The sequence below is a fragment of the Cydia fagiglandana genome, chromosome 1, assembly GCF_963556715.1.
Source record: "Cydia fagiglandana chromosome 1, ilCydFagi1.1, whole genome shotgun sequence".
Taxonomy (NCBI): Eukaryota; Metazoa; Arthropoda; class Insecta; order Lepidoptera; family Tortricidae; genus Cydia; species Cydia fagiglandana.
The window spans coordinates 12194330-12208868 of NC_085932.1; the positions used below are offsets into that span (position 1 = coordinate 12194330).

Consider the following 14539-nt stretch of genomic DNA (forward strand, 5'->3'; position numbering starts at 1 on the left):
TAATATCCCCAAATACAAAGATTCAAGTCCCGCGTTCGAAAAATTTTTTGATATCCATACAAACTTTCAACCCCTTTTTCACCACCTTAGGGGATGAATTTTCAAAAACGCTGAAATTAGTTTTCTTGTATGTTTATAATATATCGTTTTACGAAGTTTCAAATTCCTAGCTTAAAATAAAACTTGAACCCCATACAAACTTTCATCCCCTTTTTAACCCCCTTAGGGGTTGAATTTCCCAAAATCGCTTCTTATCTCTTGTACACTTTATAAATGTAATCTAGTGTGCAAATTTCAACTTTCTATCTTTTGTAGTTTCGGCTCCGCGTAGCAAAAATCTCCAACCAAATTTTTCACCTTTTTACGTTTTTCTTGTAAAATTACTATGAAACTGAAAAAAACAAATATCAGCAATGAATTCTACGTCTTTGGTTTATACGAAAATGATACCAAACTTGCCCAAGTACCCACCAGGATCAGAATAGATTTTTTTTAAAGATGACGGGTGGCGGCCGTCTTTGTACCCCACCCTCCCCCCCACCCCAGGCTAGAAATGCTTAGAATTACTCAAATATCAGATGTGATGAAGCTCATAGCTTAATAAAAAATTTTTGGGTCATGTATGGCAGCGTTACATAACTGATTCCAGTACGATGTTTCGAATGCAAGTTAATAATAGCGGACCTTCGGTGCATGTTTGGTGTGTGGAATTAGTGAATGTTAGTGAGTGTTCCGTTTCGCACGGCCTCTGTAATTTGTCACGCGTGCTCCCGTGGGGATCACGTTTCGATGCACTCGGGTACACTACTCGATGTTACATGTACATTTGTACATATAGGTACGAGTATAAGTAGCGTTTTCCAAATGCCTTTGACTAGTAGCTACTCTGAAACACTTAAATTTGATCACTATTCATCACAGTTCAGTTTTAATGCAATATATTTCGTGTAGGTATTAGATTAAATTGCCAAAGTATTAAATAAAAAAAGTAACCTATTGCCGTAAATAAAAAACCAGGAATATATTTTGTGTACATAAACAATAAGTAGGTACCTAGTAAGTAAAAGTTGATATCTAATAGTAATGAGTACAATTGCGTACCTACATATAATATCTTGTATCACCTAAAAAATAACGTCGTGTAAATAAATAAGTAAGTAGGTAGGTAAGTTTTTGTAGAACAGCACACATTTTTTATTGCGCCTGCATATTTCAATAATCGATAATTAAATTAAAAAAACTCTTGCTGCGCCAAAAAGGGGATAATTACAACACTTCGCGGCTTTCCGTGGAGGCCTGAAAGACGACAGCAAAGTCGCCTAAGCCTATTTCAGGAAAAAGAAAAGATATTTTCTTGAAAAGGATTCACGGTATTAGGACCCGCGACCGATTACACCGTTAAATAAATTTATTATTTTGGTGTGTTTCTTCTTCCTTCTCTTCTTTTATTTGAATGGAAGTCTGGTTAAACCAATTGGCACCAATAACCAAGTTTTTGTTTCCTTCTGAAAACAAAACGAGACAACACAAACATATACCTATGTACCATCTCCCGCACAGAAAAATTAAACACTAACCGTTTTGTTGTGTGACCTCGTAACGATATTTTGTAAAATGTAAGTAGGGAAGAGTGCCATGAATAAAATATGGCACTCGTCTTGGATTTTCTTTGTGGATATTGGCGTAGAATTTAGTGTGACGCTTACTAATAAGAGTAATAGGATGACACGTCATCGGAAATAAAATCAGGCAAAATTTTCCAATGTCCTACCACGACCCATAATATGTATACCTAATTTTGAGGGTAGAAAGGCGGCACAAAACAGATAGGTACAGAAATCAATCTACATACAAAGCGCGCTCGAGCAACGCACACATAGACACTGCTCACGGACACGATATCTCGGACCGGTTGGGACCACTGCGAGCGCGAGTGCCATCCGCTTGAAACACGCGTTTGTGTCGTCTGTGAACTTTTTCGTGCAATAATGGAGAAACAAAAAAAGTTATTATAACTGTTCAGTACTTAAATGTTTGTTTAAATTCAACATTAAACGGTGAATTATCGTTTTCAAACTACCAGTTTAACAAAGACATTAAAATTAAAATATTTTAGTTATTATTAAATTATATTTCCATTCTTCCCGTTCCACCCTCAACAATAAATCAAACAACTAGATACGAGCTGATACGAGTGCTAGTACCACGACAGTTTTTTGTGCATATAAGCTATAGTTATCGACCCTAGAGCGACCGCCGAGCGTAGGTATGAAAAGTGAAGTACATACATGTAATTGACTTCTGTACCTATCTGTTTTGTGAAGGCGGTAAGAAAGATAGGTCGTGTCGTAAGTTTAACGGTGTGACGGTAGGCTTTCGCGCGAAGAAAAGGGGCGAAGGGGAAGGTTCCAGTAAACGGAACAAAAACACCGACGTTATTAGCGAGATTGATGTAATCTGACTAATCTATTTAGGGAAGGGGCGCTCAGTGGCGCTTAGAAGTGTCAATTAATAAATAAATAAACGCTTTTATAATGCGGTTTGTAGATATTATGTGAGGTAGATTGGGTACCATAAAATACAAATACATGGAGGACACCCAGTCCTATTATATATCCAGGCTGCCACAATAATCCTGTGACGTAATAAAATACAGTTGAAAACGAGTACAATTTGCAATCTCATAAGTACAGGTACAATCAGCCAAGAAAGTGGTCTACCACTTTTCAACTCTATCATCTGATTGATGCGCAGCATGTCTTTCTCTTCCACACCTCTCTGTCGCCCGTCATTTCATCATTCACTTGCATTCGTTTCATATCATCTCTCACACAGTCCATCCACCTTTTCCTCGGTTTTCCTTTCCTCGTACTTCCCTCCACATTCATTCGTAATACCTTTCTCGTCACATGACTTTCATCCCTCCGCATCACATGCCCGTACCACGCTAGGCGATTTGCCCTTACTTTTTCTGTTATGGGTGCAACTTTCAGGCTTCCTCTTATATACTCATTCCTTATCCTATCCATTCTCGTCACGCCACACATCCATCTCAACATTCTCATCTCCGCTACATGCAATCTCTTTTCGTCCGTCACCTTTAGGGCCCAACACTCTGATCCATACATGACGACAGGTCTTATGACTGATTTATAAATTTTACCCTTCAACCGAAGAGGCATTCGGGCGTCGCAAATGGTTCCCGTGACCTGTCGCCATATTAAATTAAATAAATTTTACAAAAAAGAAAACCGACTTCAAAAAGGTAAAATTTTAATTTAATTTAATTTAATTTAATTTAATTAAAATATTTTTATGCAGGTAGCAAGTGATGTTTGAAGTCTGCTGTGCTTATAAAATTTGAGGAGATCCCTCAATTCCTCACGGGCCCCATCATCAAAACTGGCGTTTGACAAAATAGGACTAACTTGGAACCAAATCGGTTAAGAAATACGGAGTTCTAAAGTGACATACAAAGATAAATACAATCGATCTGATGTCCTCCTCCTTTTTGAAGTCGGTTAAAATAATTAATTAGGTAATCGAAACCGTTTTTGGATCGACCCTTTACTTGTTAGGGGAAGAAATATACTTTTTTAGTTCTGCATAAATATCAGAAATGACATACAAAGGTGAAAGGAGGTTCTAAGGTGACTTACAAAGATAAATACGATCGAATCGCATGTCCTCCTCCTTTCTGAAGTCGGTTAAAATAATTAATTAATCGAAACCGTTTTTGGATATACCCTTTACTTGTTTGGAGAAGAAATATTTTACTTTTTTTTGTTACCTATGCATAAACATCGGAAATCATATTTCATATCGGTAATTTCACCAATTAAGAAATGTAAAAACCTGTGTTTATTTTGCATACAGGTGATCGTCTACTGGACATCCCTTGTAACGTTTGCGGTGACAGAAGCTCTGGCAAGCACTATGGAATATACAGCTGTGATGGTAAGTTTACAATACTCGTATGTATGAGTGCAGTGATTAGCAAGTTGCTAAGCATACGAAGTGTTCAAAATTATCTGCATATGCTTCTGCCCTTTTTAACGTTAAAATCGTGTCCTTTTGAACATTTCATTCGTTTGAAATAGGTACGCACCAATATATATATATAATTATACGAATATGTAGGTAGCTTAGTTGAATTTACGAAAATCATAGGTTAAGGATTGATAATATTTGGATAAAATAAAAGAAAATAAAATCAGAATCGAGATCGAGGCCGTTTTGTGTAAGATTGCGCCTTGTCTTTGGTGGTAAAAGTTTTAGAACAAATGTATCTTGTTCAGGTTGTTCCGGCTTCTTCAAGCGATCGATCCACAGGAACCGGGTGTACACGTGCAAGGCGGGCGGGGAGATGAAAGGACGGTGCCCTGTGGACAAGACTCACAGGAACCAGTGCCGCGCCTGTCGGCTCGCCAAGTGCTTCCAGGCCAACATGAACAAGGACGGTAAGTGGCGATCGATCCACAGGAACCGGGTGTACACGTGCAAGGCGGGTGGGGAGATGAAAGGCCGGTGCCCTGTGGACAAGACCCACAGGAACCAGTGCCGCGCCTGTCGGCTCGCCAAGTGCTTCCAGGCCAACATGAATAAGGACGGTAAGTGGCGATGGCGATTGATTCACAGGAACAGAGTGTACAGTCCGCTGCAGAGTAAAGGTTCCTCCCTAGCATAAAAATGTATATTAGGGGGGTACCTTTTTTCTACAGCTGACTGTACACGTGCAAGGCGGACGGGGAGATGAAAGGTGGATGCCCTGTGGACAAGACCCATAGGAACCAGTGCACTGTGTAATTTTGACTAGTTTAGTTTAGTTACAATCACTTTATGTAACTGAATAAGTGTCCATTGCACGCCAACTATGTACAGTCAATAACACAACAGAGCTATGAATACAGGCAAAGTGTCAAAAATATGTATACAGTACTTTATTGCCTGTACATTAAGGTCGTGTATACATATTTTTGGCACTTTGCCTGTATTCGTAGCTCTGTTGTTGACTGTACCTATGTGTGTTTTTCGGCCGAATCTTATGAAACGTACTAGGCAAGCAGATTGAAATCAAAGGAAATCTCACAGATTATGTATTTTAGAAGAAGAAATACATTTATTTTAACGTCACAACGTACCTCTATTGTTCAGTGTTCACGCCAAAACAGAGAACGATAACAGAGATTACAAAATTTCATTATCTCCCCCAAATAAACTCCTTCAGAAACCAAATTTCGGTGTTGTTTTCTCACAAAAATGCCGTTAAAGTGCCAGGAACGTGATCCCACGTGTGCGATCACGACTTGCACTTCACCAGTTTCGTTCGAGCAAAATACTGATACAACAATAGTCCGAAAGTAATGGCGCCACGGTATTGTTACAAAGTGTATCTATCGGACTCGCAGCAGGTTGTTTTGTACACCGCTGAAATATCGAGTGGGACTCGGTCCCCAGTTCGATTTCCGCTTGTCTGAGCTGTCATTACGTACGACGAATTGATATTACTTACGGCATTGTGCGGTGGGCCATTGTCAGTTTTATTCACCTGCCCAAATTGTCATTCGTCCCGAGGAATGGCAGAGGATAGTAGACACCTATTTATTTAATTATGTTATTACAGTTACGAGTACAGTAACTAGGTTTTCATAACGTTAAATGATCGGTAATCTCGTTTCATTTTTACGGCTAGTAGTTGAATTATAATGATTATCGATTTAAAGTTGGGTAAAGTGCCAGGGTAAGTAACCTAACCCTATGCTATTTGTTGCCTTATGGTATTTGTTTTTACTCTCAGTTTTCATCTAAAATGTGAGGTATGTATTTTAATTTTAATTTAGACATTGACTGCCAGCAACCCGCTTCTGTTTGTAGGCGCTTTTCGCCTAAGTTGAAACCCCACGATATCATGCACATATTATCGGCTACGAACGTAACGCGTAGCTCGTGCTGACAGTGAATGCGTTAATATGTACTTAGGTACATTTCGTTTTCGATTCAGTACGCCAAGAGAAACGCACTGTAATTATCTTGCCTACTTCGGATGTATATAAAGTATAGGTAAGTGCAAAACCCCCTTAAAATATTTGATAGCATCGTAAAGGCGAGCCTTAACTGAAAAAGTAAAGGCTCGTAAATTAAAGACACATTTAGATTAAACTTGTCTGTTTTAAGTTTGTAACACAGTGTAAATTCTTGTGTGTAAGTAGGTAATAAGAGAGCAAAACTCGTCACCGCGTCATGCGGGGTGCAGAAATCTTAATACACTTATATAGTAATAACTTATAAATATTCATAGAGAGCCATGTCGACCGCAAGTCGGGTTTCTAAATCTCGACGGGCTCACTTTGTCTCGCTAGGGTTGACAAATCTGACAATAAAGTTCTATTTTATATTGGGTATGTATAGAAATTTCTAGTAAAGACACCTAATCGATTTTATGTGAAGCGCGTTTGTCAATCCAATGATTTTAAGGAACTGCTGAAAATCTAGAATCATATCTGGACCACGCGCCGCGAATGCATGTTTGCGAAAGGTTCACGAACGGCCTGCGTGTCAAATTACGTAGATATTGTGCAGCGCGCATGCACTACGCATACGATTCACGATTGACGTGCCAGCGGCGCAATTCAGCTACCAATCTTCGCGAATTCGAGTCTCGTTTCAGGCGGTGATTTTTCCCACATTTCGTTTAATTCAATATTTATTTTATATTATAGGGTACATCGCCAATTACTAGCCACCCCCCAATTACTGGCCACTTAATTTGATTTCTATTTATAGGTGAACAAAGTTCATTTTAGTATATAAGGTACGAAAATCCAATTATTAGCCAGTTTTCAATTACTGGCCACCTATTCCAAAAATGAATTCTATTTACAGATAAATAAAACTCATTTTCAGTATAAGGAAAATGGCCAGTAACTGAAATTTATCCACAACCCACTCGTTCAATAACTGGCCGCCTCTTACAAAAATGAGTTCTATTCACCTATACACAGAATTCATTTTAGTATAGGTGGCCAGTAATTGAAAACTGGCTAATAATTGGCGATGTACCCTACTAGCGAACCGCACGGGTTAACAGATTATACACAAACCTTCCTTCCTCAAGAACCGCTCTATCGATAGGTGAAAACCGCATGGAAATCCATACAGTTGTTTTTGAGTTTATCGCGAACATACAAACAGACAAACGCGGCGGGGGACTTTGTTATATAAGATGCAGTGATACTTCCCTATACATAGAATGCTATTTCCAGCATTTGGTTAGACACCTAGAATCTCATATTCGAACGAGCGAGCGAAGCGAAGCGAAGTTCTTACATTCGACTTGGATCACGCGGCTGGCTAGCGGCACGTCCCGGCATTTCGATGTTTTTAAGCTGAACTATCAGAAGATAGTTTGATACTCAAGAACTTAAGTAAATTTGTTCTAATTTAAATGAAATTGGGTAAACGTGTAGTTGAGGGCATTATATTATAGTCATTAATTTTTGAGCAGGCTCGAACAAGAGGTTATTGAGCTAGAAGACCTTAAAATGCTAAAAAGCCGTTTGTGAGGGATCTTGCTATTCTGGTCATTTAATTGCAAGAAAGTATGGTCGAGTTTGGTATCAAATGAAAGTGCTCGGTTTGTTACACATTAATAATATTGTTTTTTTTTAATTTAAGTTTTTTTTTCAAAAATGATGACAATTTTGGAATCCAAGATGGCGGCCATGCACTATGTCATAAAAGTTGTCATGGGTGTCGTTTTATAGGTTTTAGGGGGCGCAGATTTCGAAAATGATGACCATTTTGGATTCCAAACTGGCGGCCATGCACTATGTCATAAAATAAAAATCGTCCTGGGTGTCGTTTTATAGGTTTTTGGGGGCGCAGATTTCGAAAATGATGACCATTTTGGATTCCAAAATGGCGGCCCTGCACTATGTCATTAAAGTCGTCATGGGTGTCGTTTTATAGGTTTTAGGGGGCGCAGATTTCGAAAATGATGACCATTTTGGATTCCAAAATGGCGGCCATGCACTATGTCATAAAAGTCGTCATGGGTGTCGTTTTATAGATTTTAGGGGGCGCAGATTTCGAAAATGATGACCATTTTGGATTCCAAAATGGCGGCCATGCACTATGTCATAAAAGTCGTCATGGGTGTCGTTTTATAGGTTTTTGGGGGCGCAGATTTCGAAAATGATGACCATATTGGATTCCAAAATGGCGGCCATGCACTATGTCATAAAAGTCGTCATGGGTGTCGTTTTATAGGTTTTAGGTGGCGCAGATTTCGAAAATGATGACCATTTTGGATTCCAAAATGGCGTCCATGCACTATGTCATAAAAGTCGTCATGGGTGTCGTTTTATAGGTTTTAGGTGGCGCAGATTTCGAAAATGATGACCATTTTGGATTCCAAAATGGCGTCCATGCACTATGTCATAAAAGTCGTCATGGGTGTCGTTTTATAGGTTTTAGGGGGCGCAGATTTCGAAAATGATGACCATTTTGGATTCCAAAATGGCGGCCATGCACTATGTCATAAAAGTCGTCATGGATGTCGTTTTATAGGTTTTGGGGGGCGCAGATTTCGAAAATGATGACCATTTTGGATTCCAAAATGGCGGCCATGCACTATGTCATAAAAGTCGTCATGGGTGTCGTTTTATAGGTTTTAGGGGGCGCAGATTTCGAAAATTATGACCATTTTGGATTCCAAAATGGCGGCCATGCACTGTGTCATAAAAGTCGTCATGGATGTCGTTTTATAGGTTTTGGGGGGGGCGCAGATTTCGAAAATGATGACCATTTTGGATTCCGAAATGGCGGCCATGCACTATGTCGTAAAAGTCGTCATGGGTGTCGTTTTATAGGTTTTTGGGGGCGCAGATTTAGAAAATGATGACCATTTTGGATTCCAAAATGACGGCCATGCACTATGTAATAAAAGTCGTCATGGGTGTCGTTTTATAGGTTTTAGGGGGCGCAGATTTCGAAAATGATGACCATTTTGGATTCCAAAATGGCAGCCATGCACTATGTCATAAAAGTCGTCATGGGTGTCGTTTTATTGGTCATGGTCATCATTTTCGAAATCTTCACACCTGTTACAAATAAGGTATCCTAGTAAGTCAACAACATCTATATCTACTATGGAAATGTACTTTTGATAGTAGTAGTACGAAATGTAATCTGAAAGGAATCAAGTAATATATTCCTGTAATGAGGAATCGACATTGATTCCAATTACTAGTAATTGTAATATTCGAAAAATTGATTCCTGATTCCTCAAATGGAATTGTAGGTTCTTAGTAATTCGGTATCGTTAGATTACAAAGTAATCTGGGAATCTGTAATCATTACAAAGTAATTTTAAGTAATCGTGGAATCAGGAATCAATTACGAAATGCCCATCTCAGACTAAGTAGCACTGCATTCAATTGATCTTTTTGGCGAACCGCGAGTTCACAGTTCGGGGCGAACTACTAGTTTATCATAGTGTAATTTCCCGTGGAAAAAATAATAATTTTTATGAAATTTGGCAGCAACCCGTAGGAAATGCGGTCTCCCCGCAGGTGCTCGGCGCTAATTTATTCACGAGCATCACTTTGTGCCGCCGCGGCCCGGATTACCTTTATATGTTTACTCGCTCGCGTAATTATACGCCCTCACGAAACTTGCCGCCCGATACTACGCCGTCGCCAACGTTATACTTATATAAATACATGTTTAAGTAAGTATTTATCTTTCTCGACTTAGTATAATAATTGGATACCAGCGAATACGAGTACATACGCCTTAAATGGACGTGTTAAGAACTTTTACCGTATCGTTGCACCGTGTCATATAGGTAAACGTCACGTCATGCGTAGTAAAACGCGATAAATAAGATTAAGCAGAAGTAGTTTTTGTGCAAATACATTTATAATATGTACATACTAGCAAATTTTTGTAAATAGGTAGCTCTCTAAATATACCCCTGTAAATTTCGTCATAAGTGCCTACTGGTGCCTTCACACATGTAGACCGTTAAATGAACATTTTAAGCATTTTTTTAATTTACCTAATATTGTACCTACTCAATTCACAAACTTGGCTACATTTAAAACTTCACAATATGGCCGCCATTTGACCAAAGGACTTGCTAAAGCATGGAAGACAACAGTTGGGTAGTGCAATATTAATGCGACCGCACGCTCAAAGTGAAGCGGTAATGGATCCGCGGTTCGCCTTCTGTTCACAAATGCTTACCAAGCGCTTCACCTCCAGCAAACCGGTACACGAGTACCCTCAAGTTGCTAATATTTGTTACGGATCTTGAGCTCAAACTGAACTTGATACGGTACAGTACTGCTGATGAATGGTTTTTTAATTAGATATGTACAGTCGGCGCTTGATGAACTACAATCTGGCTCACGGTTTGCGTCTGGCTCACGACGTGACAGACTGCGTTTTCATGGATTGTGATTGTAATTGTAACTGTAACTGTAATTTATTTGACAGTAGGTACAATATTATTGAAATAACAGAAGTTGTGGAAAGTTTCCAAATAGTCGGAAATTTCTTGTAAATTTTACGTCACGAAAAGTTTCAATGTCATGGCCATACAAATATGTGAGGAATATGGAATAATTTGCAATTTTGAAAAGTTTCCGCCGGCGCATCTGTAATTGATATTAATTAGCCAAGGCAGCTACCTACCAGTGGCGGCGCGTCCATAAAAGTCGATTCCCACCGGCTTGCCTGTTTTTGGACGTTTGAGGTGCGATATGAGGCTACGTTGTGCAGATACAATAGCAATAATGATAATATTGTATTGCTAGTCCAATTTTTGGATCATACGTACCTACCAACTTAAGGTAAAAAACTATTAGTTAGCCATGTTGACATGCATACGTTTTCGTGGCTACGCAAACTTTTCAGACCTACAGTTTACCGATCTAAAACTACATGACGTTTTCAACCCCATTTGCATCGCATCAAAACTTGTGATATCACAAAGCTGACCGCGTCCGTCGGCCAATCAGCTAACACGCTAACTCCAACATCGTCGGCAAACAGCGAAGATCGGCGCCGAGTCAACAGACCCGGGCACGTCCGACGGACGACTGCCGTCACCTAGGAAATTATGATTATACCGGCCTGCGTAGTGCGTGACTATTTGCCCGATCAAGGGATACACGTGTAGATTTAATTTATGAAATCTATATCTTACGCTATTGGATATGCAATGCCAAGATGACCATCATTGATAGAAAATGCCAATCGAAACTTAAATAATATGATGGAAATTGTCATATGACTTTGTGAACGTACGATACCACTTCGGTGGCAAACATGCTTACGACCCGCCTAATGGTAAGGTGTCCACTAGACCCCAAGTGACAGTTTACCCTGAAAATAAGACCTTGCTATAATAATCTTACTAACTTATCTATCACAGTATTCGTATTCTGGGACAACCATAAGCCCTCACTCGCCCGATCAAATAAAACATAATCCCCAATTTAACTTCATGAAATTAATTAAAAATCGATCAGTCTGCAACCAAGCCAGAGACTCCTCTCGATAATCGTACTTTTCAATTTTCGTCGTAAAAGTTAAAGGGTTTATTTAAAAAAGTTTTTCCAGGGTGTGCTCTTGAAATGTTAATCAGTTGCCTTTATAACAGAATTTCTTAACAATTACTCGATGTTAGTCATTATTTGATATAAAATTAGAATACTGTTATGTAATGGGTACCTAAGTTTAGATTATTACCTTATTAACTGACACTGAAATTAGTTTTCTGGTTAAAATTGCAAGTAACCTAAAGGTCTCTTAATTTTCATTTCCATTCCATTACAATATACCTCCTAGTTACAAACATTACATAAAAAAATTACATTGTGTAAGTAGAATTTGTGTCTTAAGAATCCCTTTTTTTAACCTTTTATCAATAGAAATACCAAAAGGTGTTAGTTTTATAAGCCACGACTTTTAGTAAAGGTTCTCCCATTACGATAAAGGTTTGCTATAACCTAAGTCGGCGAAGGCGTCAGCAGCCGCCGGCGGCGAGGGGCAAACTTTTCAATTACGGCCGTGTCATGTTACCCCGCAGCGGGTTAAATTAATTCTCTTCACTTCACAAAAAGATTCACCTTATACCTACCCCACACCGCCCCTGTGAACCGACACCGGCTAGTCTGGCGTTTTCCGAATTTTACCCCGAATATTTTTTCCTGCCCGACCCGTACCGTAACATACTGACGTTTCGCAATATTTATTTTTAATTTAACGGTTCGCGCTCAGGTTTTGATTGTACAACGCTACCTTTTTGAAGTTCTTTTGTGGAAGGTAATGAATTGAAACGCGGCCTCGTTACCGTTTTGATCGTTTTTCGCAGCAATTCTCTTGTTTCTTCTTATTGGAGCGCACGATTTGTTTAAAAGGAGCCGCAGGCTTATGAATATTAGCATAGAGGTAGGGTAGTGACATATTATAATAATATGTACCAGTTTACCAATTAGGTAAATACTTATAGTAGTTAAACTATATTTTACAGTTCGCCTAGTTGATATTACCTAGTCGCCTTTTGCTTATTTATGCTATAAATCATATCATCATGAATAAACTATTTATAATACCAGAAATCCTAATTACTTACTTAAGTAGTATCTTCGTTTCGATTATAACGTAGGTAAATTCTGAATCGTAAGGGCAACCCTACTTGGAGGCCAATTCGAACCTGAATTCCAATATCGTAATAAGATCATTTTGTTGTCATTTGCCCGTGCAAATTTCAACAAAGCTTTCGCCATAATGAATAGATAAGTACGAGAAATGTATGCGTGAACAGTAGTAAAATGACATCATTTTGATATCGGAATGGAAGTTCGAATTGGGGTCTTGATTGGTAAACTCATAAAAATATGTTGCATCCAGTCAATATACTCGTATAAGTACCTACATACCTACTAAAGTCGATAGGATACAAAGTTTTTTAATACTTTTACATTGTGTTCGACTGCTGGGCAAAAGCCTCCCCTGTCTTCCCCCCTTCGTCAAGGCTTTGTGCAAGCTCCCGCCAGGCCAGTCCCCACAAAATAAGTCCAGTGTTCATTTTGACCTGCTGCCTCAGCCTATCTGCAGTGCGAATTCGGTCGATATTTTGGCCCATCTTTACAAATGCATCCGGCAGACGTGTCTGGCTTGGGCCAGTCCACGTTTATAAATGCAAACTATGTTACAAATGCACATACTAAGTCCAATACATGCGAGACTCACCAATAAAGATAATTAGACCCTGCTTCAAAGTATACCTGTGTTTTGATATTAAAGGTAAGTAAGATTTAAAATGAAGGCCCATTTCTCCTTACATACAATTTAAATTATTAGGAACATATTTTACAAATTTGCCATGACCAATGAATACCTTATTAAACGTAATGAACCCCTAACGACTACACTGTTCCAAATTTGTTTTTATTGCTTTACAAAGCTCTCTGTTGCGTGTTACGGTGTTCAAAAGCTCATCGGATGCGTATCAAATCGAATACAGTAGATGCATTTCAAGTGGCGCTATAGGAACGCTCTTATAGTCTTAGTGTTAAAGTCTAATATAGATAGTCTAGTTTACACCGATGTTTAGGATCAGAACACGTGTTGACACCTAGGCCGGCCACCCCTGCTCGGTTAGGGGTGCGTGGGGTGACGTCAAAGGGTCGTATAATAGTGATTTTAGTGACGCTTGTGCAGCAATAAATGTAATAGATGTTTTTACCTGTATGGGATATTTGTTATGGTTGGTAATGAATGTTTTAAGTGGTGTGTGAAAGTTTAATCATTATGTGTTGGGTGATAGGCTTGTAGTCCCGTAGCGCTGGCTATATTTTGAGCCCTTAACTTAAAGTAATATTAAAGTCAATTTTTTTTTCACTTACGTATGCTGTTTTAAGATGTTAATCTTACATTTTGTTTTGTGTCACAGATATTATTTGCTTTTTAAGTTATTTCATAATTTGTGGTAATTATTTTTATTTTGAATTATATTGGAGAAAAGAATATTCGAGAGAAAACATGTAACTGTGTCGCATTTAGGATAGTTTGTATAATGTGAAAACATAGTTTGTGTCAATTACGTCCATTGCAATCGGATACTATGTCATACTATTCAAAATTACTCAAAAAATAATTAAAGTTAAAAAAAATTGCTGACGTAGCATTTAATCGTGTCAATATGTACATTACATGTTTTTGTGTCTTATTGAGGCACAGCTTCATAAGATTTTTGATAATTTTGTTCTAACAAGATATTATCATAACAAAAGAATATTAAGGTTACTAGAGTTCACACCTTATTAATATAAAAGGCGGGATAAATAAGAAATATAAATTTGTGTCAGTTTCATCCATTGCATAAACAAATAATACAAAAATAATGTTCGCGTTCATACGACGCTAGCGGGTGGCTCTTAACGGGCAACGCGGGCCATGCACGGGGAGCGGGCGCGGCGGGCGCGGCGCGACCTTGGCGTGGCGGCGGGTAAGGGCCTCTCTCTAA

The 14539-nt window shown here is 38.8% G+C and overlaps 1 protein-coding gene across 1 annotated transcript in view; it reads left to right on the forward strand.

The window, feature by feature from the left end:
* Window positions 1-14539, forward strand: part of LOC134676734 (protein dissatisfaction) — a 61973-nt gene that overhangs the window by 5891 nt on the left and 41543 nt on the right. Inside the window, exons 3-4 of the mRNA XM_063535461.1 lie at window positions 3877-3957; window positions 4299-4460. Coding sequence (XP_063391531.1) covers window positions 3877-3957; window positions 4299-4460 — 243 coding nt within the window. The remainder of the gene's footprint in view (window positions 1-3876; window positions 3958-4298; window positions 4461-14539) is intronic.